The following is a 27,273-nucleotide window of genomic DNA, read 5'->3' as shown; positions in this document are numbered from 1 at the left end:
ACATACATGAATGCATGTGTTTTGGAAAGCAAAGAGGCCTAGTGGGGGAGGCCTAAAGGTGGGGAGAGAAAGGGAAGGTGTTGGCTTGCGGGGGGACAATGTCCTTACCAAACCATCGCTAGGAAGCCTGTTTACCCTGATCCTTTCTGCACCTCAGATTGTTCTGAATGTGAAAAAGGCATTTAGGAAAAGTTGTACGACTGAACTGGCGATTAGTAAATTAACAGTAAAACCCAAGCCAATTTTAGCGAATTCCCAAAATCTATGGGGTGGTCACAGTGTTGTCTCCTGCTCTCTTATATGATGCCCATTAGTCCCCATGCTTCTCAGCTTACAATATATATGAGTGGTGTCTCTATAGGAACCTGCTGGTATTTGAGAGCATCAGCTGTGATTGTTTTAGGAAACTAATAGGGAGCATTAGAAGAAAATTGATAGAAATGAAAATGATCGAAGTCGGTGCCCTTTCCTGTGGGGGGTGTTTGAAGTGGAGATTGCTCAGATAGCCTGATGTTTGTGCGGCTGGCATAGTGGGATATACAGCAGTAACCAGAATAAAGACCTGCAGGGCAGTGGCTGAATATGATATTGGCCTTGACTTTGTACCCCACAGTGCTCCTGCCATTTTATGTAGCTTAATAACTTTAGCTTTGACATTGAAGTTTTGTTTTGATTTTGTTACATAAAAGTCATAAATCTGTGCCTTTTTCTCTTAAAGTAAGGCAATGAATAAGGATGGCACAGGAAAACACCTCTGTGCTTAGCACCCATTTGTGTAACTTCCAACCCATTTGCGGGGAACAAATGCTCTTTGCCTTTGCTTTGTATTTATCTTAATCGACTTTAGAATATATATGTTTTTAATTTTTCAAAAGGGTGTTTTTTTTCCAATTTGAAGAACTTTTATATTTGCCTTTCCATCGTAGAAACTACCTTTGTTTTCCTCTCTTTTCTTTGGTTTTTGATAAAGCAGCAATTAAAAATTAACTGTAATGATACTTTAAATGAATGTAATGGAAGTCAAATTCAAAAATCAAATGTAGTGAGCATGCAATAGCTTGTCTTTGCATGTAAGCTCAAGGCTGCTGTATAGAGATCACAGCTCATCCCTGCAGGGACTCTCAGGACTGCCTCCCCTAACTTCCAAGGATATATGGTAGGAAGAAGCTAGACTACTTCAGAGGCGGTCAGGGGAACTTGTGGAGAACCTGTTGGAGTTTGATCTTCTGAGGTAAGTTTACAAGACTGAGTGATGGGGAAGAGACTTTGGGAAGGACACAGTGAGAAACAGTGCAACAAACAGCGGGGGTGGGGTGGGCTGTGTTCCAGAAGCACCAAGTGTCTTCTTGGCTGCATTAGAGGTGGGGGAGAGGCAGAAGCCAGTGAAATGAGAACCAGAAATGTATGCAGATTGAGTCTACTCTCTGATTCTTGTCTTGGGATGAAGATCAAAGTTATATTTGTGGTGCCAACTTCTTCTGTTGACGAACTAATGAGTGGATCAGAAGGGGATCTCCACAGCACCAGTCAGCTCTAAACGTGCAGGCTGTGTGACGTCAGTTATTGTGACAGCCTGCTCAGGGCCCATGTAATGAAAATGAGGCTAGAGGACAACTTGGAGACCCCTATAAAAAGAGCACAAACTCCTCAGTTTGCGGCAACACTGTCACCTCTTCCCTGGTTGTGAAGAATGTTCCATGGCTCCCTGAATCCTTTGCTTGCAGCCCTTTTGAATAAGGAGGGGTAGCTCGTGTGGGGAATGAAAGCTGAGGAGGAAGCTTAAAAGTAGATTAAGTGGAACTCTGTTTTCAGTTTGCTTGACCCGGGGAGGCAAGCAAAATGTAGCAAAATGCAGAATGCAACAGTATTTCTGTTCCTCATTTTTAGTGTGTTCATCTACACAGTTCTATGAGCAAGGCCTGCTATAATTTCTCAAATTTCAGGAGGTTTTTGACATGCAAAGACCTGTCGTTAATTCTGTGATCATACCGATGTAGTTTAAAAGAAAAGAAGAATCCCAGCTCCCATTCTGTCTCACATGCCAAGAAGATATCAGGTTCTAAGCTGCATGTCAAGGGTTGATATTTATTGGCTAAATCATATGTCCCGGTTGTTCAATTTTCTGGCTTCTGTTGTAATTCCACTTACAGGGAATTTCCTCTGATCTCTCCTCTAACGTTAACTTATCCTCAGTTTGCAGTTCACAAAGCAAGCGCCGCCTCTTAGATGAATATTCATGCTTCCATTTATTTATCACACCTGTTCTTAGGATAGTTGCAAAAATAAGTATTAAAAAGGTGAAAGCTTTGTGTTTTGTCAGAATATGACTCACATATGTTTAGTTAGCGGATGGGTGTTTCCAATTCTACTACACTCCTGTCATATTTTTGGCAAAAGAAAGAGTAAATTAATTGAAACATTCATATTAAACTTTAGGGTTATATTCGCCCATACTTTAAAATAACGTATGCTTATTATAAGCCACCACTTGGGGTCAATGGATGACTATGTCCATATCCAAAGCAAAGGCACAGTCATTTATAGATTTTTATTGTTGAGTGTATTTCCTTTCTCCTTAGTAGTGTATTTTTTTTTTTAATTAGAAGCAAATAATTAGAGAAAACCATTTTGACCCAGAGACACATCAAGAACAGCAGGACGCGTGGCTGCGATGGGGGGAGTGGCTGAAGCGTAGGGATATCGGTGGTGCTGCATTGAGTTTTTAAGGAAGGGTGAAGAAGAGGCTAGTGCTGTGAAAGAATACAGGTCATTAGTGGCTGCTGAGAGAGGGAGACTCAGTCTTCTCCAGGGACAAGCCCCGGACAGGTTATCGAATCCAGGAAGTCAGCCCGCACGCTTATACACAGGAGCCACATAAACTGGACTCAGAAGGTTGTATTTATACATACATGTGTGTGTAGTATGTATGTGTAACAGTGATTTAAAACAGGTCTTGAATTTGATGGGGTTACAACATGGGAGGAACTGAAATGGGAATGAAGAGAGAGAAAGTAATTTAAATAGAGTACATATGTAGAACATTTTTTTTAAAAAATGTATAATAAAATAAATTTAAATAAGAAAGAAAGAAAAAAGGAAAGGCTAGTAGAGTGGGGTCAGGGAAGGCCTAGTTTGAGAGCTTTATAGTGTTCACAGGGCCTGAGCCCCACATCCCCCACCCCGTGTTTTGGACTCTACAGCGAGTATACACTTGTAAATATCTGTGAATAACCGCACATGAACACAGGAAAACAGCAGAGCTAAAACATGCATGTAGATTTCCTGACATCGGGCGGGGTCCCAGGTCAGAAACAAAGGGGGAGGGGAGAGATGGGAAGGGCCACAGCTGTGTCTCCTAGAAGGACACACATGCCCCCTGCTTCTCACAGCAGTTAGATAATGAAGAGGGCACAAAGGTTTAGGAGCGTTCAGTCAGAACTTGTTACTATCTGACCCCGCTGCACTGAAGTTTGCAGTGGGAAGATTGATGAGTCTGGGCTAGCAGGATGGCTCCGCGAGGGAAGATACTTATTACCAAGTCTGAGGAGAGAACTGGCCCCTGCAAGTTGTCCTGTGACCACCTCCACACGACTGTGGCACGCCTATGATGACACATGTACAAAATATTAAAATGAGAAAACTTTTAAAGTTTTTTTAAAAGACTTACTATTAAAAGTGTTTCCTAAATGAAATTGATAATGCATTTGAATTTACCTGTCCAGTGTACAAAAGCAATTTCGTGTTTTTTTTTACTTTCTCATTTTTAAATTTTATTTATTTATTTATTTTTATTACTATTAGTTACATTTTTTTAACTCTGTATCCCAGCTGTATCCCATTCCCTCATTCCCTCCTAAACCCTCCCTCTCTCCCTCATCCTCTCCCTGCCCCTTTCCAAGTCCACTAACAGGGGAGGACCTCCTCCTTTTCCATCTGACCCTGTTTTATCAGGTATCTTCAGAACTGGCTGCAAAGTCCTCCTCTGTGGCCTAGCAGGACTGCTCCTCCCTTGTGGGGTGGGGGGGAGGTCAAAGAGCCTGCCATTCATTTCCTGTCAGAAATAGTCCCTGTTCCCCTTACTGTGGGAAACCAATTGGTTACTGAGCTACCACGGGCTTCATCCAAGCAGAGGTTCTAGGTTATATCCTTACATGGTCCTTGCTGGAGTGTCAGGCTCAGAAAAGACCCCTGTGCCCAGATATATCTGGTCCTTGTGGAACTCCTATCCTTTCCATGTCATACTATCTCCCCCTTCTTTCATATGATTCCCTGCACTCTGCCGGAGGTTTGGTTAGGAGTCTTAGTATCTGCGGACTGCATTTGATTCTCCATTAATCCAGTAAGTAAGTTTTCAGTTTCCTGAGTGGAGATGCCCCCACGAATGCAGAAGTCATAAGGAATACTTTCTAATGCTTACTTTACTTTTAATTGGGTTCTTCTTTACACCCATTGGCTTAGTTGGTCCAACTAAGATGATATATTCTGCCTGAGACCTTTTGGTCGCCTCATTGGTTGGTCTCACATTGCAGAGACTTCAGAACATTAAGAGCATTACTGGTGTATTTGGTGTACAAAAAGTTCTATCTTTGGAGTGTGATCTGATGCATATTTATTGGTAAAGAAGCTTGGGTGAAATGTTAGCAATCAGACCAGTACAACAGTCATTTCAAGGAAAAGGCGCCTGATAACCAGTATTTACTCAGGAAGTGTTAGGCATGAGTATTTATGGGAACATTTAATAAAAAACTGTCACATTGTATATAGGAGAAAGAAAACCATCTGATCTTTAATTCAAAGATCTGGCAGTGTGTGTGTGTGTGTGTGTGTGTGTACATATATGTCCAAATCACATTTTTTAAAGATTTTATTTTCATTGATCTGCATATGTGTCTGTGTGTGTGTCTATGAACATGTGAGAACACTGGCCTGCAGAGGTCAGAAAAGACCATCAAATCCCCTGCAACTGCAATTATAGGCAGTTGTGTTCCAACCTACACAGATGCTGGGAACCAAACGTGCATCCTTTAGAGAGCAAAAAGCCCTGTTAACCACTGAAGAGTCTTTCCAAGAAACACAAACAAAAATGCACTAACTGTAATTCTTCCTTGTTCCATAACTCTCCTACTGAATAACGTAACCCTGTAAGCCCTCCTAACTTCCCGCTCAGTGCACCTAACCTCATGCAGCTAAATGATGCTTCTTGAAGTGAATTTTCCTGCATCAGAGTTTCACTTTGGGGGCCAGTACTTCTGTGGAAAGCAATGAGTTGCAGGACTGGGCTAGCCTGGGGTCCTGGGGATGATCTCATTGTCTGTAACACTCTGTGACTTCCTTAGCCTCTCAGAGCTCCAGTTTTCTTTCTGCCCTATTCAGAGATGACACTTTTTTTCTTACAGTAAAAAAAAAAAAAAAAAAAAAACAACTAAGAACTAAGTGAGATCCCATATGTAAAATTTCTAGAAAAATAATTAACAGTAATTAACATTTTTTCTAAATATGTTCATTTTGACTTCCTAATTACTTTCTGTATTATAACAAAACTCAATTAACTCTGATTTAAGCAAAGCCTTCCAGTGAATTGCATGTTCCTTTGTAGGTGGGATATGCTAAATTTTTTTCAAAAGCAAATCTTATGTAAAGGCTATCTCCATTTTGGACTCCAATAACTGTTTTCTCTTTTATTGTTGTTATATGTTGGAACATATTGATAATGGAACAGTCTTTACTTTATAGTTTTCTTTTAAAAAGTCTGTTCAGAACCTCTTCTCCCAAGTTGCCATCGCTTGGAAAATAGCCTTGACTTATCTTTTACCAAGTGACCTTAAAAATCTTGTTTTGAGCTTTGACAATATGTTCTTGAGTTATTTCCTTCCACGAAACTTCCTCCTGCCTCCTGCCTTTGACATATGCCTCCATTCTGCCACTTATCCTGCCACTTTCTCACTTTGCTTCTGCAAATCTCTCCCCTTCCCCTAAGTGCATGGGTAGCAGGGTCTTTCCTGTGCTCCTGCCCAGAGCCTCCCAGCTGGAAGAGGGCTAAGGAAAGAGCTCCAGAACAAATGCCTTACAGAGTCACGGACTCTGTAACGTCCTTGATCACTCACTTCAGACAGACATCAATTCTCAATAGCACTGTTTGGAAGTAAAATTTTCTGTGTGGGATAGGCCAAAGGAAGGCCCAAATCTGACAAAAAAAAAAAAAATGTCCAGAACACATTGCTATCTTCAGAGGGGAAATTGTTTGAAAATAATTGTCTTAAGTTGATAGCAAGCATCACGGATCTTATTTTAAACAATTCCATTCACTGAGATGGTTCCCATATGGAACCATCTGCGTATGTGGATAGACATAGTGTCCATTGCCCCCCCCCCCAAGTTATAAGGTAGGCACACACTGTTTGCATGTTGTACATTCGCTCTAAGGCACAGACCCGTTTGTCGATGGGAACGGAAGCCTGGCAGCCTACAGCAGTTAAGTGAAACTGTGGCCACAGTTACTAAATGATCCCTTCTCTTTGGATCCAGATATGCCTCCTCGTACTGTGCTATTTTGCTGTATTTTAAGTATCCATTTTCAACTGGAGAATAGCTCCAAGTGAGTTAATTACAGTGGGTGTAAAAAAAGGAATTCAAATTAGTAATATCATTATCTCTCTCTCCGCTTCTAGTGTGTACGAAGCAGGTAGCGGATGAAGTAGCTTCCACTCGGGATTGCAGCCTTACGAACACGGCAGTGCAAAGCAAGCTGGTGTCTTCCTTCCAGCAGCACACCAAAAAGGCCCTGAAACAGGTACGAGGCTCCCATCTCCCCTTAGCCCCTCAGCTCTGCCTGTGGAAGGTCATGGTGTTTTGCGGACCAAGTAAGGCAACAAGGAACCTAAAATCGGGAAATAACGGAGATACTCTGGGTTTGGCTGTTTCTGTAATCTTTAATATCATAGTTTTACTATACATTGAAATTAGCCAAGAATTAGACTGAGAAATCTATTGTAAAACAGAGAAATGTGCTTCAAGTCATGAAAGAATGTGTGTGGGGGTGGGCAATGTCTGTGAGTGTGTGTGTGTTTGTGAGTGTGTATGTGTGATTTATAGTAAATCCATTGGGCTCATAATTGTGTTATATAATTTGCAAATTATATCTCTTTTTATGATCTGGCTTTATCTGGCTATTACCACAGTAACCATCAGTGAGTATTGTTTGGTGCTGAATGGAACCTCCTCTTTGTATCACAGAAGCTACTTGACCTTGGTGGCCTTGACCTATCTGTCCTTGCGCTTTAATGGCGGTGGTGGTGGTGGTGGTAATGCTGGTAATATTGGGTCTGAGCACTGACACAGCCTGGTTTAAATCATTGTTCTTCTGAGAATTTTGGTGAAAGACTTTTTGTCTCTGAATCTCTTAAGTCCCATCAAAACTGGGGGTAGCGAGAGTACTTATCACATAGCATCGGCCTGGGGAATGGTCAAGATGAGATGTAGGAAGCTGTGATGGAGCATGGCTGTTCCACAGTCCTCACTTGGTGAGTGTGAGCTGCTGACACCATAGCAGCAAGTGCTGAACTGTGCAGAGAAGGAAAGGGGTACCACGGGTAGATGGGAGTAATGGCTACAGTAAGTGTGTAAGCTGTTCCTGCTCCCCTGTCTGACCCATGTTCCTTGCATCCTTCTTGCAGTTTCAACAGGTCAGGAACAGGGTTCCTGTTCCTGTAGTGTGCTTATAACTAGGAAAAGAGAAACCATGTTCTCCAAAACAGTGGTAAAGATGTCTCCACCAGCCAGGCTGCTCCTTAATGCTTGTGGCTTCTTCCTCCTCTTCCTCTTTTTCGTCCCCTTCCTGCTCTGGTTGTTCTGTTTTATTTGATAGACTCTCACCATTTATAGGAGGCTAACCTTCAACTATAGCAAGCCTCCCACTCCTGCTGCTATTATACATGGAGATCACTGTTACAAAACACAAGTCACAAATCACACTCACTTGTGAGGCTTCAACTCACCTTCTCTGCCTCAAAGAAGGAAATGCAGGGAGGAAACCGAAAACTTTAATATTGATTTATTATTTATGTTGCTTTTCTGTTCTGTACTAGTGTATTAATTATCAACTATAATAATTATCAAAATAATGGTACTTCCATCCATACTTAAGGAACTGGCACAATCTTTCCCGCATAGGTTCAATGTGCTTTGGATAACTTGCCATTCATATCATGAATTTTTGTGAAACATTTTTAGATGCTACAGAGCAAAGCTGCGATCAGTATTGGTATCCCTTTTTAACTTGTGAAATAAAGGATGGGGTAGGTAGGCAATGGGGTAGGAAAATGCTCATTCAGGCAGCAAATAGGAAATAGGACGTAGGCAATGAAATACTAAACAGCACAGAACAAAGGGCATAGAATTGGACATATGTGGCTGTGGTATTTAATAAACATGAACAGGATCATAAATGAAACACATGCATCCTAGGTGTATGGTCAGGACGCTGTGCAAACTGTGAGTCCTGCTGTGCATGAACAGGAAGAAATGTTAACTGCCATTGTTTTCTCTCTCTTTGTTCCAACTTTCTGTCATTTGAACTCTATATAATTATTAATGCTGTACAACTTTGACTTAGCAGTGTTGATGTTGGTTTTTTTTTCCTCCTCTCTCTCAGTCTGTCTCTTTCTTTCCTTTTTCCTTTGTAGTAGACCATGTGTTCATGAGAAACATCTCTTGCTTGCTTATAGTTTAAGGCTTGTCTTTAGAAGTATGTCCCATGAGCTTCTCAATTATGAGGAATACCTGTTTATTCCTTTTTTATAACTTCTATCTTATAACCATGTAGCAAATTAGTGACCAAGTATATGTGACTTAATATAGATTGGATATGCTAATGTTCCTTTAATATCTAATTCCTTTTGTACATAACGTTCAGGAGAAAAGCTTCCTGGGTAGAATTTTATCTGGATCACCTGTAATTGCTTGATGCCTTAAGAAACCATTTGAAGACTTGTCTGAATATATGACATTTACGTTGTAACCCCCAAACAATATTCATCTTCCATTTTTAATGGATAGTTGAATGATTAAGATAAGACAGAATTTTTATCAGTAACTACCATGTAAACATTTACATGCATGTCTGTACATGATTTCATGTATGTCAATATATGTTCCACATATTTAGATACATGCACAAATTATACTCATAGCACCTAAAGCAGATACATTACTTTAGTGATGATTGCATGATCTCTTGTTTACATTAGGACTCATTCCTTTTGCTGTTGTTTGAGAAAGGGTCTTACATAGTCCAAGATGGCCTTGAACTTACCTTGTAGGTAAGGATGGCCTTGAACTCCTCATTCTCCTTCTTCAACATTATAGGTGTATCACCATCCCCAGCCATATGCCTTTTTTTTTTTTTTTCAGATAAACCAAGCACCAGAGAATTAATATAACTTGTCCAAGGCCGTCAAGCCAATAACTCTCAGAGAGGACGTTTGAATCTATAATTGCAGATTTAGATTCTATCCTCTTAATTTGGACCTTTTTTCTGTATATGGTATGCCATTGGGCAGACTCTGTTTGAAACTGTTCATAGAAATTTATATACTTTTTGTATTTCCTCAGGAGGGCAACACAGTAGGGTCACTAGGAATTCCATTCCCGAAAACAGACTACCTGTGTTGAATACCTGCACAGAGTTAAGGCTCATGCTCAGTTCCATTTGTTCCCACAAGTTTATGAATAAAAAAAAAATTCTCATTCTTGCCCCTCTATGGTTAATCATCTCTGAAACCACAGTTAGTTTTTCCAACTTTCTGAGAAACTCAGGTGCCAGGGGACTTTCTCCATCAGCACACATATGCACTAAAGAAGAGTCCAAATCCTCAGAGGCCCCCACCTTCATTATAGTGGCATTTGCAATTATGGTTGAGGCTTTCCTTGTAGGCTTCTCAAGAGGATAATGGGATGACATTCCCTAAAATAGCCTGCACTAAGGGTGACTGGGGAGAGAGGATCACCTTATCCCCACAAATACCAACCCACTCCATAAATATTTATACAAACTTAAAACAGCCCCACAACACAGAGTGCAATATGCTGCTAGTGGCCCTTTGAGCCATCATGCTGCAGCATCTCTGTATGAGTATACTTTTACTTTGCTTTGCTTAATAAACCCCTTCTTAAAGTGAGTGTGTAAGTGTATGTGAGTGAGTGTGTGTGAGTATGTGAGTTCTGATTCAGCAGAGCTATAATAGAAAGAAGTAGATGAAAACAAATTCCTGAAAATCCAGGTGACTTTGCATCAGAGGTATATAAAAACAATAACTAAAACAATGCTCTCATAAGCAAAACCAGACACATATCAGGTCTAAACTCCTTGCTTAGATGCTTTAATAGCAAGCAAATTTTCTGCCCTAGATACTGCTGATCACAATGAAATCTGTAGGCTGGACTGTGTAGAAGCAGTAAGGCCTTGGCTATTGGATAGAATATTTTCGTTGTTCCAAAACATCTGAATTCCCTTTACCATAAACTCATCATGGCATTATGATGGACAATGTGATGGACATAATTTCCTGGAAAACATTTTGTGTGGTTGCCATTGTTGTAGTTGTTGTGTGTATAAGCATTCTCAGAATTGCCTGCTGATTATTACCTTGTTCCCCACCTCCTTTCTGCTGTGGTATTTAGTGGTTAAGATCCTATGACAATGTGGAATGATTAGATATTTGAACTTTCCGAGAAGCTAAGCAAGATTATATTTTGGAATCCTAACCAGCAGAAGAAAATGATAGGTAAAAGGAGGATGCTCTGTGTGACGGGAGCAGTGTGGTAGTTTTGGCATTGGTGTGGTCATGACCATAGCCATATGTTGCCTCTGTTGGCTTGACTTCCCTCAGATTTTTAGGATGGTAGAAGTGAGTGCAGACCCTACACCGTTGCACTATGGCAGAGCTGATAAAATCTTGGTATATTGCTGTGTTATGGTGATGGTAGTGGTGTCTTATCACCGACTTTGGCATTTAGTGTGCCAGTCACAACGCTTGCTGTTGGTCGCTGATGCAGACAGCTGTTTCCCATGTGTGCACGTCTAGTTATCTTAGTGTTAGCAATCATTGCTTGTGATATTTTCAGATTTTTCAAGAAAGGGCTAACTGCATTCTGCACATTCTTAAGTTACATGTTGGTACTGTTTCTCTATTAAAATATAGCGAACATTTATTGTTTAATGTGCCAAGTCAAAACAAGAAATCCTGGTTTTCAGCTTTACTTCATTTACTCCCATTAGAGTAGACAAAAGGATGATTCCCCACCCCACAAACCCTTTTAGGGAGAGAGTATCTGGAAAGCTTTCTTTCTAAAATGAAATGTTTATCTAAAAGTTTTTTCCTCTCTTTCTGTTTTTTTAAGAAAACATCACACTATATTTCTGTAGATAAAGCATGTTCAGCCAGCAATTTCCCTCCCTTTTCATAGAAAGACACAAGTAACTTGAAGTGAGTGCGGAATTATTTTTACTTTGTTCAGAGATGTTTAATTTAATTTAATTTTGTATTTATGGATATTAATGTTTTGACTACATGGGCACCAGCTGTATGCCTGATGCCCCTGGATTCTAGGAGAAGGCATCAGGCACCCAGTAATTGGAGTTACAGGTGCCTGTGAACCACCTCTTGGATCCTGGGAGTTGAACCAAGGTTCTTGAAAGAGTAGCAGGTGGTCTTAACTGCTGATGCATCTCGCCAGCCTGAGAGCTCACAGCTTCAATCAAAAGCATGAAGCCAAGAGAGTCATTAGGCACACTGCAAGGCCGGCAGTGGCTTGCTTCCCTCAGCAAGACTGAACCACCTAAGCCTCCCTAGAGAGTGCCACAGGATGTTGACCAAAGGTTCAGATGCTCAAGAAGGGGAGGGGGTTCAATTCCCATTAAAACCACTGCACCTCCTGTCACTAACATTGTTAATCAGATGTAGAACTTTGTACATATGACCAGCTGAAGGTCTGTTTATTCACTGCAGAGAGATCTAGACTCCCTGTCTGCTTATTGAGTTGTTTAATAAAACAATTTTCTCGCATTCCAAAGTATAGTCTACCCTGACAAACAGAGGTACGTTTTTACTATTTTGCCTCTAAAATGAATGTAGATTAAAGCGTTAAGACCAACCAGATGAATAACTAGGGCCACCACCGGCTTATTGGAAAACAAAACAATGACCCCAAGAAGTCACAGTGGAAAAAGCATTTTCCATCATTTAGAGAATTCCTTATATGCACATACACACCCATAGGCACCAAAATCACTTTTCCTGATTCTGTTTCCTTAGCCTATCATATGGATATATTTTCCAAGTTAAGGGAAATTTGTATTTCAATGGTTATAAATTAAATGGAAAATAAATTCCGTCTTTATGCTAGGAATCCTATTCTTTTTCCCCAAACCTCCAAGGAGCTGCCGACCTCAGGTTGCATGTGGTTTAAACAGGAAAACAGACCTAAAAATTGATTTGAGTCAGCCATGATTAGTGGGAGTATTGCAGGTCTGAGACCAGCCTGGGAAATGTGGTTACACTTTGTATCAAAATATTATTTACAAAAGCCTGAGTTGTGGCTCAGTGTTAATTTGCATAGACTGTGTTTAATCTCCAGCATTTATAGAAAGAAACACACAAGGATTAGTTTTGCTGATGCAGGCTCAGGCCTCCATTGGAGTATGTCGGGACTTGTTCACTCCTGTCTCCTCCTCTGTTCTTGTCTTACCTCTCCACACAACTAATGCTCTTCAGCAATTGGGAAGAGTTGACACACAGTATGTTTGAGTCGCTGGCTTGAACATAACTGTGGAGAGTTATATATTGCCTTTTTACCAAAGGATACACACTGGATACACAGTTGCATACTGCCTCTTTGTTGAAGAACAGTCTGTCTTTCCCTGAAGGATACACACTGGGTCACCAAGGGCCCTACTGCCTAGTGGTGTCTGCCCTTACTTAGAGACATCTGGCTATCTGATGACTCTCAATGGAAGCAACATTGTTTTGTCTCCTTCTGTTGATGTTGTGTTCTGGGTGGAAGGTACCCGGTGTCCATCATCATCAAATGAACTCTTATTCCTGGAAAGTAATTTGGGCTCTTCAGGACAACAACCACAAATGAGGTCTAAAAAGATGTATTGTGATTTGTGATACCAGACTCCCCTGTATAATGTGATGCCATAAGAAACAGACATGACCTCCTTTCTGTTATCTGCCCTACAAGTGTTGCTTGGAAGTCAATATAATTGTCTGTGTGTGTGTGTGTGTGTGTGTGTGTGTGTGTGTGTGTGTGTGTGTTTTCAGGGGCATGAGCGGTGCATGCATATGAAGGGTAGAGGAAAATGCTGGATGTCTTCCTTTATTGTTCCCTGCTTTCATCCATTACTACATAACACTGGGTCATTATCTTGTATATGGCCATGTCTGGCTTTTACAGGGGTGTTAAGTATTTAAACTCAGGTCTTTACACTTGCATAACAAGTACTCCTACTCCTCGAGCCTTCTCCCCATGCCCAAAACTCGTTTTACAGGTGCATGGCAAAGAACCATGTTTGCTTCTCCTGTTATGCCCAAATTGCGATACCCCAAAAGACCACCACCAGGAGTCCATTGCAAAATATGTGAGGATCTTTTTATTACAAATTATTACAAGCTGCAGCTTGGGCTCACTCCCCCCACCCCCAAAACTGTGAGAGCCTAGAGCCCTGTGCTCCAGTTAGTTGGGTGATTTAAAGATTCTGGTCCCTCCCAGTGTGCCCAAAGCGGGGAGGGGGGTGGTGCGGGAGGGGGGGACTCCTGCCTGGCAAGTACCTATTGTTCGAAACACAAAATGATGTTGCATTTTAAATTGATTGGCTATAGGAAGATGCCCAAACCATTAATGATCTGGTGTCCCTCCCTAAGGGGATGGGCCAGTTTCCTAGCAACTTTAGCTCTAGTGGGCAGGAAAAGAATGCAGTAAGGCTAGTTCTTCCCCTCAGGGCATTAAGACTGGACATATCTCCATTTGGCTGGCCTTAGTTCAGGCCTGTGCTTTAAACTTTAAAATAATAGCCACTGATTTTTAATCCTTTGGTCTCTCAGTCGTACACTTAAAACAGTTTTGTTTCTTCTGTGATAGCTGTGTAGTTTGTGTTGCCTGCAGTGCAGAGTGAGTCCTTTCATTATTTTTAAAAATACTATGTTGAGAGGTACTGTTTAAACATCTGTATTTATGAAATAGCATTTGAATAGACTCCATGTTAGCATTTCTTTATCCTTACCTGACAATAATTCACAGTAGCCATGACTTTTATTCTTGCATTTTATCTGTCATGGTATCTATCCAGTTATTAAATTATTATTATTATTGACCACAGATTAGAAAAGAAGCATGGCATCTTTGACTTTCTGATTACACGTCTATACCATTATAACTAGTGCTCTTGTTTGCAGTTAATCAACACTTTCCATGATAAATCCCCTAACTTCACATGTACACGTTTGTGTACACAGAGAGAGGATATTTTTAGAAGGTTAATATTTTTAACTTTTAAATTTTATAACAATTTATTCACTTTGTGTCCCAGCTGTAGGACCCCCCCTCGTGCCCTCCGTTGTCCTCTCCCAATCCCACCCTCCCATGACCCTCTCCTAGTCCACTGATATGGTAAATTTGCATGCTAATGGTAGGAACTAGAAAAAGATCATCCTGAGTGAGGTATCCCAGAAGCGGAAAGACACATATGGTATATATTCACTTATAAGTGGATATTAGCAACATAATATAGGATAAACATATTAAAATCTGTGCACCTAAAGAAGGTTAATATTTCGCTTAGTGGAATTGAAACTCGTGACACATGGACTCATAGATTTTCATTGCTGTATTTATTGGCTGCTTTTATTCTTTTATGGAGATTTAAACAGTGGGTGAAGAAAGCCTTAGTTATAATTGGAAGCACTGCTTTGCCTAATTTTCTCGTATTGTTAGGTTAATGTCTATAGAGTACTTTGAGTTCTTATGTAAAAGACTAGGAAGATTTATGCAAGTATGTTACACAATTTATGTCTAATTATATATATACAGCTTGAAGAAAGAAAATTCTTAAATGCTTCATAGCACATATGACCTCGTTAAATATACTATTGACAGCAGACTAATGGTGAGAAGGATGGCATCATATTAATCTTTGTATCCCAGGTTCCTTGACAGTGCCTGGGACTTCACAAAAACTCAATAAATATAAGAATCCTTGCATGCTATCTGTAATAAATGTATCATTTATAATAAATTCTCCAGCTCTTCTCTCTGTCGTGTGGCTTTAAATCTCATCTGAATTTGCCATTTGTCCTCTCCGTGAGGATTAGTTTTTCATTTCAATAATTAAGTGATTTCTAAATCTAGTGGTCAACAAGTCAAACATAAAGCTCATACCCTGTGTAAATAAAATCACATTGGTTTTGACAGCCAAGGAATATACAGTCAAAGCAATATTTCCGGAGATTGTGACAACTGTTGCTCGTAACACATTAATCATATAACCGAGACATTGTAAAATTAGTGGAAATTGCACAGAATCCAGGAATAAAAAGGTCTGAGACAGTCCGTGGCCAGCCTTTTAACCTTTTGAGGAATTTCAGCATTCCTGCGGCTTCAGGTTTTAATGGCTCTTCCTGTTTCGTGTGCTTATAACCCTTTTTATTACAGGTAATTTTCTACATAACGTGATCCGCTAGATAAAACTGTATTTCAAAACTTTAAAATGCCTTTTATTATATTATCATCACCATGTCAGATTCGTTTATGAAACACAAGGCATCCCCATTTGAAGAGATTTACTCTCCTATCTATTTTTTTTCCCCTTGGATTTGCCCAAACCCCGTCATGTTCGTGTTCTGAAGGTTAATACCAAAGTCAAGCAGACAGAAGCCAAGGGCTGCAAGCTTTCCAAGATTAGGACTGATTCCCTTCACAGAAATAAATGATTCCTGCCATGTTCGGTGATTTTGTGCAGCGCTCCCCACGGCTCGGTGAATGCATCGATACAGTAGTTCTCGCATGCCGTACATACTGATGACACTCGGTGTTAACTGATTGACTGAGCAGCGCACTGGAGACGGAGCACCTGCGAGAGAAGTGCAGACACATATATTTTTATCCTGGTTTCGAAACATTTATTTTACATTTATTTTACTTGGGAGCCCTAGTATCAAGTTCTGCCGGCTTTCAAGCCATTCTGCTAAGGTAGAATAAACCATTCCATGGTGTTTTGTTATCAGAATTAGAGCGAAAATGGTCTCAGCTTAAACCACTTTACCAAAGCCCAATTTTATGCTTTTGAGGGAAAATGGAGAAAGGTGATTACCAAGAATCCTGACAAATCAGGGGCTCTGTGGAATTGAAGACAGACATGAGCAAGGGGATTATGTAATTCAATCACCAGAAATCACTGTGGATGCATTTTTATGCTATATTTTATTATTGTGTTTTATAGGCTTTGAGGCAGCAGCAGAAAAGAAGAAATGGAGTCTCAATGATGGTGAACAAGACTGTCCCTCGAGTTGTCTTGACACCATTAAAGGTGTCTGATGAGCAGTCCGATTCGCCTTCAGGTAAAGAGCTAAAATATTGTATGCTTGGCCAGTTTCTCCCTGGAGGAGTCTTCCTCATGGAGAGAGATGGCTTGATTCCTTTTCCTCTTTTGAAATTGAAAAAGATACTTTTGTGTGAGATTTAGTTTTATACCTATGTACATATACTTTTCATGTACAGATGTATTCTATGTGTGTACCTATCTTTGACTCTCTCATTGATCTAAAAATGCAGAGCATCTCCCAGTTGTTGTATCTTAAAGGCACCAGCCCATTTGTCATCTAGTGACTTGATTTGCTAATGTCAGTACATGTAAGGATGTTGGTGCTGGTATGATGGGTTTGTTGTTCCTGCTTTACCTTTCTCTTGAATGTTGAACTTGAGTTCTGGACCTCATGCTGGTGTGTAACACCATCAAAAGCAGTTTTTCTCTGAGTGTGAATTTGTTTTTCAGCACTTGCTGCAAAGCCCAGAATCCTTTATGAGTCTGTGTTCTTGCAACATTCTTCTCACCTCCATGAAGCCCTGGCCTCCTCTCCTAATTTACCTCTTGTCACTTTATCAGCTGTGAACTGTTGCATTCATTCTGGACTAGTGTTTGCATTTTCTGTTTCTGCTTCAGCATATAGCTGTTGATTAAGGGCTGGTTCTTCCATTTCTTCTACTTCCTATTCTCTCTCTCTCCCTCTCTCTCTCTCTGATATCAACTCTAAGTGGCATCTTAGTGTTGAAGCTTATTCATGTGTTTTTACAAAAGACCCAACTCTTTTATTTAAAAGCTATTTGATCAGTGACTGCATGTCAAGCTCTGCTGTGAGGCCATCTGCTCTTGCTTTTTGTCCAGGTTGATTGATTTATTGGCCTTTTCTTTTTATATCCAATAGTGGAATCAGATTGTGGGTAAGGTAGTATATTAAGTCAGGAAAAGAAGAAGGAGATTATGTCTGTGGTTTTTAAAACAATTTTAGATGTTTCTTGTCAAGGACAGGGAGAGAAAGATAATGGCATAATAACTATTTCCTTTTTTAGGATCTGAGTCTAAGAATGGGGAAGCAGACAGTTCAGATAAAGAAATGAAACATGGGCAAAAATCTCCGCCTGGAAAGCAAACAAATCAGCACTTAAAACGCCTAAAAAAGTCTGGTTTAGGTGAGTATCAGAGATGTGTGTCTTTTAAAATACAGAACTTTCATTTATTTATTTATTTATTTATTTATTTATTTATTGTGGTTAAACAAGGAAACTGAAAATAGCCTTCATTTATCTAAACAGAAGAAAATGCTAAATTCAGAAGCATCATAGTTGAAGTTATGTCTCAAGTGTATAATGGAATGTGATGATATTGGATAAAGTACAGGATAAACAGCAAAATTAAAGCAAAATGTCTATTCAACTAATTACCTGTCCTGTTAGGGTTTTGTCTGGTGCACAGCATTATATTGTGGCCTCCTTCTATTGGAATATTCTAGACTGAGAAAAATGAAGCTCTTGGGAAAGATGAGTTTAATTGGGGAATTCATTGTCATGGGATCTGATTTTTATTTGAGATGTTTGAAATATTCAGTAATACCTGTCTATCAAACAGAGTGTACAATTTCCGAGAGGTTTAGGGGACACTGTCCAAAGGTCTTGCTATTAACAGTGATTTTTTTTTCTGAATACTGCCTTTTGCCTTACTAAGGACCTGCAAGTAGTGTACAGTGTATGAAAATTAAGACAAACATTGAGTGTTTCCTGAGCTAACTAGTGTAACTCTATCCCTCCACCCCCGTATACACACCTTGTTTAGGGACCTGGATACACTGATTTCACCTGTGAATAGAGATAATGATGGTATAACCTAGAGCTTTAGAATATCTGGAGAGCGTGGTGTAGGGCTCAAGTAGCTCAGTTGATTAAGTGCCTGCAACAAAAAAATGTAAGGATCCAAGTTTAGATCCCCAGTGGCTGCATGAGGCATGCTCGTGTTCTCGCTTATCTGTAACCCTAGAACTAATGGGGAGTGGGGATAGAAAGAGGCAGATCAGAAAGTTGTTGGTCATCCAATCTAACAGTCAGTGAGCATTGTGTTCAGTGAACGACCTTGTCCCCAAAAGATGACGTGAAAACAATCCAAGTCGATATTACCTGTCTGTCTCTGGCCTCTACATACAACATGTGCACACATACCTACATGAGCTGTGTGTGTGTGTGTGTGTGTGTGTGTTAGTTCCCATGGCCCCGTATTTTGACAGAGTGGTTGGCAGAAACCATGAACTTAGTGACCTGAACTTTTTACTGTCGATGTCACCCACTTGGCAATGTAGGACTCCTTGCATAGTTTTTCTTTTTGTTAAGTTCAGTCTGATTTTAACTGGTTGATTGATTGATTAGTTTGGTAGTTTTTATTTACTGCCTACTGCAGTAACATTTTCACTAAAATGCATTGAAATAGAATCTACTAATGTAGTAGAGTCTTAGATCTTCTTTTATGGGAAAGGATCTTCTTTTATGGGAAAGAAGTAGCAATTTTTAATTTAAGCCTTTAATATGGCATAGGTATCTGTTTTCCACCATTTCTAAGGCTTTTATAGTTATTTCCTATAACCCCAGATGTGTCTGTCTGTGTTGGGCCATCACCATGCACACATACACACTAATAGTTTTTTTTTTCCTCTCTAAGTGCTTTAAGTAACTTGTAAGATGGGAAATTCTCAGTGACAGGCACAGAACAACATCTGAGCCACATCTACACACACATATGTATTCATTCATTCTCATGACCAACCCAGGTATGAGTCAAAGATCAGTGATACTTAATTAAAAAGAGTGTTCTAGCCAGGCAGTCTAGCTCTGTAATCCTAGCACTCAGAAGTCTGAGGCTGGAGCTTTGCCAGTCTAAGGAAGGGAAAACCTAGACATCCATGGCTACATAGCAAGAACATTTCACAAAAGAAAACAAAGCTGGGTCGGGCAGTGAATGACTTTGATTCCAGTATTAATGAAGTAGAGGCAGACAAAGTCTGTTAGTTGAAGCCAGCCAGGGCTACATAGCACATAGTAAGACATTATCTCAAAATTAATTAATTGATTAATTAATAATCCACTACAGAAAAATAAATGACATACAAAGACAGTGTCTAAGTTCAAGGCTAAGAACGCTCTTGCTCGGCATGCCTGGCTTTGGTTCTGCTGTGTTATCAGGAGCTCCAGGCCTGGATCCTTTTTATCAGGATCCCCTGTGTCACAGTTGTCACCTTGAAGTCGACACCCCAGTGGAGAGAGAATCAGAATTGCTTTGGGGTTTATTGTTTACTGTTGTTGTTTTACCCTGAGAGTCACTGAAAGACAGAGCCTGCACACCCCTGGCCAGCTCACAAGGACAGCTCACTAGTTCTTGTGTGGACTAGTCTCTTAGATGGTTCTGTTACATAAAAGAACGAAATAGTAGATGCAATAATGTTGTTTTCTGAGAGGAAGGCAGAGAGTCATAGTTCATAATGGACTAGTTGGCCAGATGTGTCAACCTTTTCACGTTGGGACAGGGCGTTGTCCTTTGCAAAGTTTAAATTCAAGAGCCACATATTCATGGTACAAGAAGATCCATCATATTTTAACTGATGTTATGGCTTCATGCTGTGCTGCACTAGAAGCTATCCCGGACCTCAAATAGCCTCATGTGGCCTTTTAGTTGAACTCATGTGGCTAAATTTTGATATAATTTGTCTCACTTAAGTCTTTAGTTTTACAGAATGCAATGATTTCCATCCTACAGTTAAAAGAAATCGATCTGAGGCCTTAGGTTACAGAGTCTCCTTGTAAATATCACAGCTAAGATGGAGGCTAAGGGACCTTTATCTCCAACTTGAACCATTCATTTCAGACAGACTTTGAATGACAGGTCGTTGACCCTGCATCCGGGGGCTGTCCTTGTCACTGAGGAACAACCTCCCTCTATATGATGTGAAGAGTCTACCTAAGTGTTAAGTGCAAACACTCTACTTGCATGGGGAAGGAGAGCTAGCAGTTCCAAGGTCTCTTGGCCAATTCTCCATCAGACAAAAAGAAAAATAGTGGGATTTAAAATAAATATATTCCAGTAGAAACCTGTCAAACATGTACAGCCGGTGATGACTGGGAAGGAACCCTGACTGACTAAGGTAGCAAGCAGCTAAAGAGAGTGACTTTGTGCAAATGGAGCTGCAGCACTCACTACTTTCTAATATAGCCAACAGTATAAACAAAAAGAAAAAAAAAATGGAGAGATGTGGAGAAAAGTTCAGACTGACCATCTTCAGGCAAACCACCTCATCCAGGCTTTTTAATTTTTATATTATAGTTATTTATTTGTTGGGAGGTGGTGGGTAAGAACATGCAAGCCATGAAATGCACGTGGAGGTCAGAGGAGAACTCCTGGAAGTTGTTTCTCTTCCACCAGGTGGTTCCAGAGGGTTGGACTCAGGCCTTCAGGAATGTTGAGCCACATTGTGACCTGCTGAGTCACTTTCCTGGCCCAGATGGGGATTTTTAAAGCGATCCCCTTAGAGTCAGGAAGTTGGGTACTCTCCTCATCACAGTGCCACTGGATCATTGAGACGGGAGATTGTCCTGCTCATCCTTGACATCCCTCTCAGACCCTTTGTGTACCTTCTGTTTGGTAGCTGCTGAGAGAATATTGGATAAATGAATGAGCAACTTTGTCAACCGAATGTGCAAGTAAGTCAGTCAGTAAAGAAGCAAGTCTTCAGTGACTTGTAACTCCCTGGATGAATCTGTGTCTTTAAAGAAGAACGTTCTTTATGAACCCATGTACAAGTATATCCAGCCATAAGTTGGCAGTGCTCACTAACTTTCTAACATATGCCAACAGTATAAATGAAAAATGGAGAGACGCGGAGGAAAGAAGCTTAAGGCTAACCCCCTTCACACAAACAGTATCATTCAGATTTTTAACGTATGCTTTTTACACTCGTTGTTATATTTATTTATTTGTTGTGTAGTAGTGAGTGGGTGTGACATGCATGAGGAGGTTGGGGCAGAAACGGTTCTTCCTTCTTCCCCTAAAGCCCTCTCCCAGCCAGCTGCGAGCACCACCCTATTCATTTCTCCCACCTGACTCAGACGCATTTTAGTCTTAGAACAGGATTGAATTTACCTCACCTTATCTCCATAGGGGTAGCCGCATACAAGTTCTTATGTGCTAAAACCGTTCTAAATTAGAACATATACCGTTAGTTTTTTTTCTAATCTAAATTAGTCATGCTAAAACAAAATTCGGTAAAAATTAGACTTTCTAGTATAAATCTAAATTTTCATTCTCCTGGTGAGATTCCCTTGGTGGGATTAAAAAGTCACATCTAATTATCTTCCATGAGGTTCCTCTGATTCTTTTGCAATTACTTGGTTTTTTAGAATTGAATGATACTCACCCTGTTCAAGATACAGGTATACGTTTTTCTTGGAATCTAATGAATTAGCCAAGTATACACTGCAGCCATGTACGTTTTTCTAAGAACTCTCTGCAGTAAAAGAGTCCCTGTGGGTTTGAGTGTCATTCCATATGTCCACCTACCCTGGAAGAAGGTTTGGCTTGCACAATGCTATCATAATGCCAGCAGTAAACAATCGACGGGCTGTCACAGCCCTCAGTAGTTAGCACTGAAGGGAATCTCGCCATCATTATGGAGACCCACTACTGTTGATGTGGCTTTCTTGTTTCATGCCTTTGCTTTCGGCCTAGGTCATATGTGGAGACTGTGTTTTTTCTGTGCATTTCTCTGAACATGTCTGGGAAGGTGGTACAAGTCAAGGCAGCTGAAAAAAAGTAATGGTTCAAACTAGTGTTTTCCTGATGATGTTACAGTCAAGACAAAACCAATCTTTGTTGATTGCTCTCCTATGTCTAAATTGAGCATGGTCGAGAACAAGGTTCTTATATACTTAGGCATATATTATCAGTATCTGCAGGCCTTGATAACGATTGTAACAGTCCATGCTAGACTACCAAATCACCACCTCGTATGGAGATCGATCGAGAGGCATGGCTATAAATGGGGTTGAAATGCTTTTCCTGCCTACTTGGTTATTTTGATGTCCATCTCAGCAAAGGATAAACTCATTTCTAGCTCCTCCTGTGAGTCTCTAAGACAACTGTAAAACATCAGCTTACTCCCTCAGTGCATACTAAGTGAAGGCTCTTCAAAGTACCCTTTTGTTGCTTCTTTTGTATTTCTTTTAATTAATAAACAAATTTCAAAGAAGTATGGAGTTTACTGCTGAGCTAGCAGAAACAGTCACCCTCCATCTCCATAGGCACAACCCTCTTTAGGACTGACAGCATGTATCATATCACCACTACAGCAGGTGAAGCTGCATTAGAGGTCACTGTCATGAAGGGCTCTCTGGGTGCCACAAGATGAAATCATACCCAACTACCAATGTCATATTCTGTGGAAAATGCTTCAGCTGCCTATCTTCTCCATTGGCTTTTTCCCCCCTTCCACTCTTTTGTGTTTCTTAATTTCGCGTATCTTCCCCCTAGCTAAAATGTAAGTGACTTAAATTCAGGGTCACTGACCTAAACTAGTTTTTAATTGTTCCTTCCTACGCAGTCACCCAGTAGGAGTGTGGAAGTGCTTGCTAAACAAGCTCAAGCTTTTAATGGATGTCTCTGAGGGAGTTTTAATAATGTCCTCAATGAGCCCAACTTCTGGGATTCATTCCAACATTATTTTTTTTATTTAATCTTTTTGTAATGAAGAAGCAAAACTCTGCTGGTTTTAGAAAATGTTTCATGTTTTAAAAAATAAATTTATGCAGAAAAATAAAAATGAAACTTGGATAATAATTCTATACCACATTCAAAACATCTTCGGTGCTTCCTGAAAATTATTTGGCATTGTTGAATATTATCTATTGTTCTCAGAGATTATATATACTAGGACCCTATTTTAATTAAAAATATTATCTTTAATTAATTTTACAATAAATAAGAAACAGAAGAGTTTTTCTTTCTTTTATTGAAAATACAGGTTTTTTTTTTCATGCAGTATATCTTGATTCTGTTTTTTTCCTCCCCCCCTAACTCCTCCAACAATTTTCCCAGCTCCCCTCCCATTGGAATCCACACCCTATCTGTCTCTCCTTGTGAAACAGGCACTTAAAGAATACCAGTAAGTTAAAATGAAATAAAACCAAATTGGAATAGGACAAAAGAAACAAAAGAAAAAAAGCCAAAGAAAAAGCACAAGATATACATGTGGATGCAGAGACACGTTCCTAAGCACAGGAATCCCCTAAAAACACAAAACCAGAAGGCATGATATCTTTGCAGAGGACCTGTAAGATTAAAGAACTTCCTTTGTCAAAGCCTTATGGGACAATGACCCTACCAGTGAGTTTGGTGTTTATTGGCCATCTACCGCTGGGCTTGGAGCCTGGCCTCAGGGGTGGTTTGTGTCCCCAGTGAGGCTCTGTTGGAGAGAACTGTGTTTTCATTTTGGAGTGATCATCAATTAGACAAGTTAGAAAGAGGGAAAGAAGGAAGGGAGGGAGGGAGGGAAGAAGGGAGAAATGAATTGTTAAACACTGCTTTAAGTGTTTAAGCCAGCACACCCCTCCTGATACACAAATGCATGTGACCAAGTGGTATGTTACCACAGAACTCTCTGAGTACATTACAACAGAGGATTAATGACCAGGACTTTGGCTCAGCACACGCCCATGATTTTTATCGTAAAATGTACCCTTTAGCACAGTCTTACTGTGCCTTCTCCTGTCTTCCCTGCCTGCCTCTGCTGCCACGGCCCTCTGGGCTAAGTGTCTAGGAATTAGACATTAAAGTGACTTCATACTTTTCCTTGCGTGGGCACTGTAGGGAGATGTGCAGTGCCAGCTTTAATGAGATAAGACAATCATATATAATTGGATTGTTCTTAAGCCAATTAAGAGTACATGTGTGAGGATAATTAAAATGGAATTAAACATTCTCTATAAGAGCAAATTTAGTTAATCTGTTCTGTCTTTTCTTCAGAATTGAAAAAAACATAGCTTCACTTAGGTGGACATTTTGGACATAAATCTTTTTTTGGATTAGTCCTAAGTGACTGTGTGGCACTGGGGATGGTGGTTTCTCCTCCTCCTCTCCTTTCATTAACAGAGTTTAGGACAAAGGTAAAGTTTCCCACACTCCATTTCATTAATTAGTAAGCCATTTATATTGTGCTTATTATATGCATGTGTGAGAAAGCCTATTGAAAACATTTTTATGTTTAACTTTATTTCCTATCTTAAAGTTAACTTAGGAAATGTATAAACTTAAAATGGTTTAGGGCTTGGGGATCTGGGTAAGTAGATAAGTACTTCTTAAACCAGCCTGAGGATCTGAGTTTGATCTCCAACACTCATGTCAGAAGCTAGCCATGAAAGCATCTGTAATCCCGGTTCCCAGAAGGCTCTGGGGCCTCACTGTCATGTAGCCTCAACTGTTGCTTCTCTATCCTCCCTGAGAGACTCTGTCCCAAACATATGAGGTGGAGAGCAGTTAAGGAAGACACTAATTTCCCCACAAGTGCGCACACATGTGCATTTGCACCCACATGCAAGCCTACCACCTCCCACACATGAATATGTGCATATGATAAAATCAGTGGATCTTTATTGAGCGATAGTGCTCAAAAATTCGAAATACTGTATTGTTCATAAAAAAATGCTTTTAATTATATCTGCCCCATTAAACCAGTCCTGTACCTAGAATCATGCCCCCATTTTCATTACTATTTACATTTATGCAGTTTCTTCTGAGAATTTCTAATTTTATTAGCTCCGTTAAAACAATACAAACTTTCTATATTGATAATCATCATTGTTCTTTTCTACCACATTGACCTCTACTCTTATTTTTTTTTACATTATTAACTCCTTAGTTGAGTTTTTATTCAATGATTTATTTATTAAATTCATGACTTGAGCTCTGTTTTTTTTTATTGTTGTTTTGTGTGTGTGTGTGTTTGTGTGTGTGTGTGTGTGTGTGTGTGTGTGTAGGAAAAAGTTTATTTGACTTACACTTCCATAACCCTTGTTCATCATTGAAGGAAGTCAGGAGAGGAACTCAAACAGGTCAGGAAAGTCAAGGCAGGAACAGATACAGAGGCCGTGGAGGAGTGGTGATTACTGCCTTGCTCAGCCTGATTTGTTATGGAAGCTAGAACTGCCAGGCAAAATGGACTGGGCACTTCTAGTCAGTCACCAATTAAAATTTCCTACAAGCTGCATGCCAATAGCCCCATCTCAGGGAAGCATTTTCCCAGTATAGGTTCCCTCCTCTCAGACAACTTGAGCTCCTATCAAGTTGACATAAAACTAGCCGGGACAATTGACTCCTTGTCAATTTGATGTGCAAACACATTCCTGTAAAGCTACAACCTTGTGTTTCTTATTCATTTCCAGGATCACACATTAATATAAACAGCACAATATAAAACATTTTGCAAACTTAAAAAGTCCCACAGTCTTCCAAATTCAAACACTTAAAAAAATTCAGCATCTTTTAAAATCAAAAATATCTCAACTATGGGGTTCTATAAAATAAAAAATAAGTTAACTTTTTAAATATTAGTTACAGTTTATTAACTTTGTATCCCAGCTGTATCCTGCTCCCTCATTCCCTCCCAATCTCACCCTCCTTCCCTCATCTCCTCCCTGCCTCTTTCCAAGTCCACTGATAGGGGAGGACCTTCTCCCCTTTCATCTGACCCTGGTTTATCAGATATCTTCAGGACTGGCTGCATTGTCCTCTGTGGTCTAGCAGGGCTGCTCCTCCCTTGGAGGGGAGGGAGAGGTCAAAGAGCCTGCCATTGAGTTCATGTTGGAAATAGTTCTTGTTCCTCTAACTAGGGTACCCACTTGGATACTGAGATACCATGGGCTACATCTGAGCAGAGGTTCTAGGTTATATCCATACATGGTCCTTGGTTGGAGAAACAGTCTCACAAAAGACCGCTGTACCCAGATATATTTGGTCCTTGTGGAGCTCCCATCCTTTCAACATCTAACTCCCTCTTCTTTGGCATGATTCCCTGCACCCTGCCAAAGGTTTGGTTATGAGTCTCAGTATCTGCTTTGGTACACTGCTAGGTAGAGTCCTTCAGAGGCCCTCTGTGGTAGGCTCCTATCTTGTTACTTGTTTTCTCCTACATCCAATGTCCATCCCATTTGTCTTTCTAAGTGAGGATTGATTATCTTACCCCCGGTCCTCTTTCTTGTTTATCTTTTTTAGGTGTACAGATTTTAGTATGTTTATCATATTTTATAGGTATATTTAAGTGAGTATATACCATGTTTGTCTTTCTCCTTCTGGGGTACCTCACTCAGAATGATCTTTTCTAGATCTCACCATTTGCCTGCAAATTTCATGATTTCCTTGTTTTTAATTGCTGAGTAGTATTCTGTTGTGTAAAAGTACCACAATTTCTGCATCCATTCCTCCATTGGTGGGCATTTGGATTGTTTCCAGGTTCTGGCTATTACAAGTAAAGCTGCTACAAACATGGTTGAGAAAAATAATAATAATAAAAAAATAATAGCAGGAACCTGGAAAAAATTGTACAAAAGAAAAAAAAAAGAAAAACAAGACTGGAAAAAAAAGTTAAATACTTTCTCTTTTCAAGAGAGAAGAACTGGGGCAGTGTTATAGTCAGATCA

The 27,273-nt window shown here is 40.0% G+C and overlaps 1 protein-coding gene across 1 annotated transcript in view; it reads left to right on the top strand.

Moving 5' to 3' along the window:
* Positions 1-27,273, top strand: part of Asxl3 (ASXL transcriptional regulator 3) — a 118,460-nt gene that overhangs the window by 14,249 nt on the left and 76,938 nt on the right. The window contains 3 exon segments of the mRNA XM_060377626.1: positions 6,669-6,790; positions 16,496-16,613; positions 17,623-17,742. Of these exon segments, the coding sequence (XP_060233609.1) occupies positions 6,669-6,790; positions 16,496-16,613; positions 17,623-17,742 (360 nt within the window).

Source organism: Meriones unguiculatus, chromosome 2 (assembly GCF_030254825.1).
Source record: "Meriones unguiculatus strain TT.TT164.6M chromosome 2, Bangor_MerUng_6.1, whole genome shotgun sequence".
In the NCBI taxonomy this organism is placed as follows: Eukaryota; Metazoa; Chordata; class Mammalia; order Rodentia; family Muridae; genus Meriones; species Meriones unguiculatus.
This window is presented reverse-complemented; position numbering and strand designations above follow the sequence as displayed.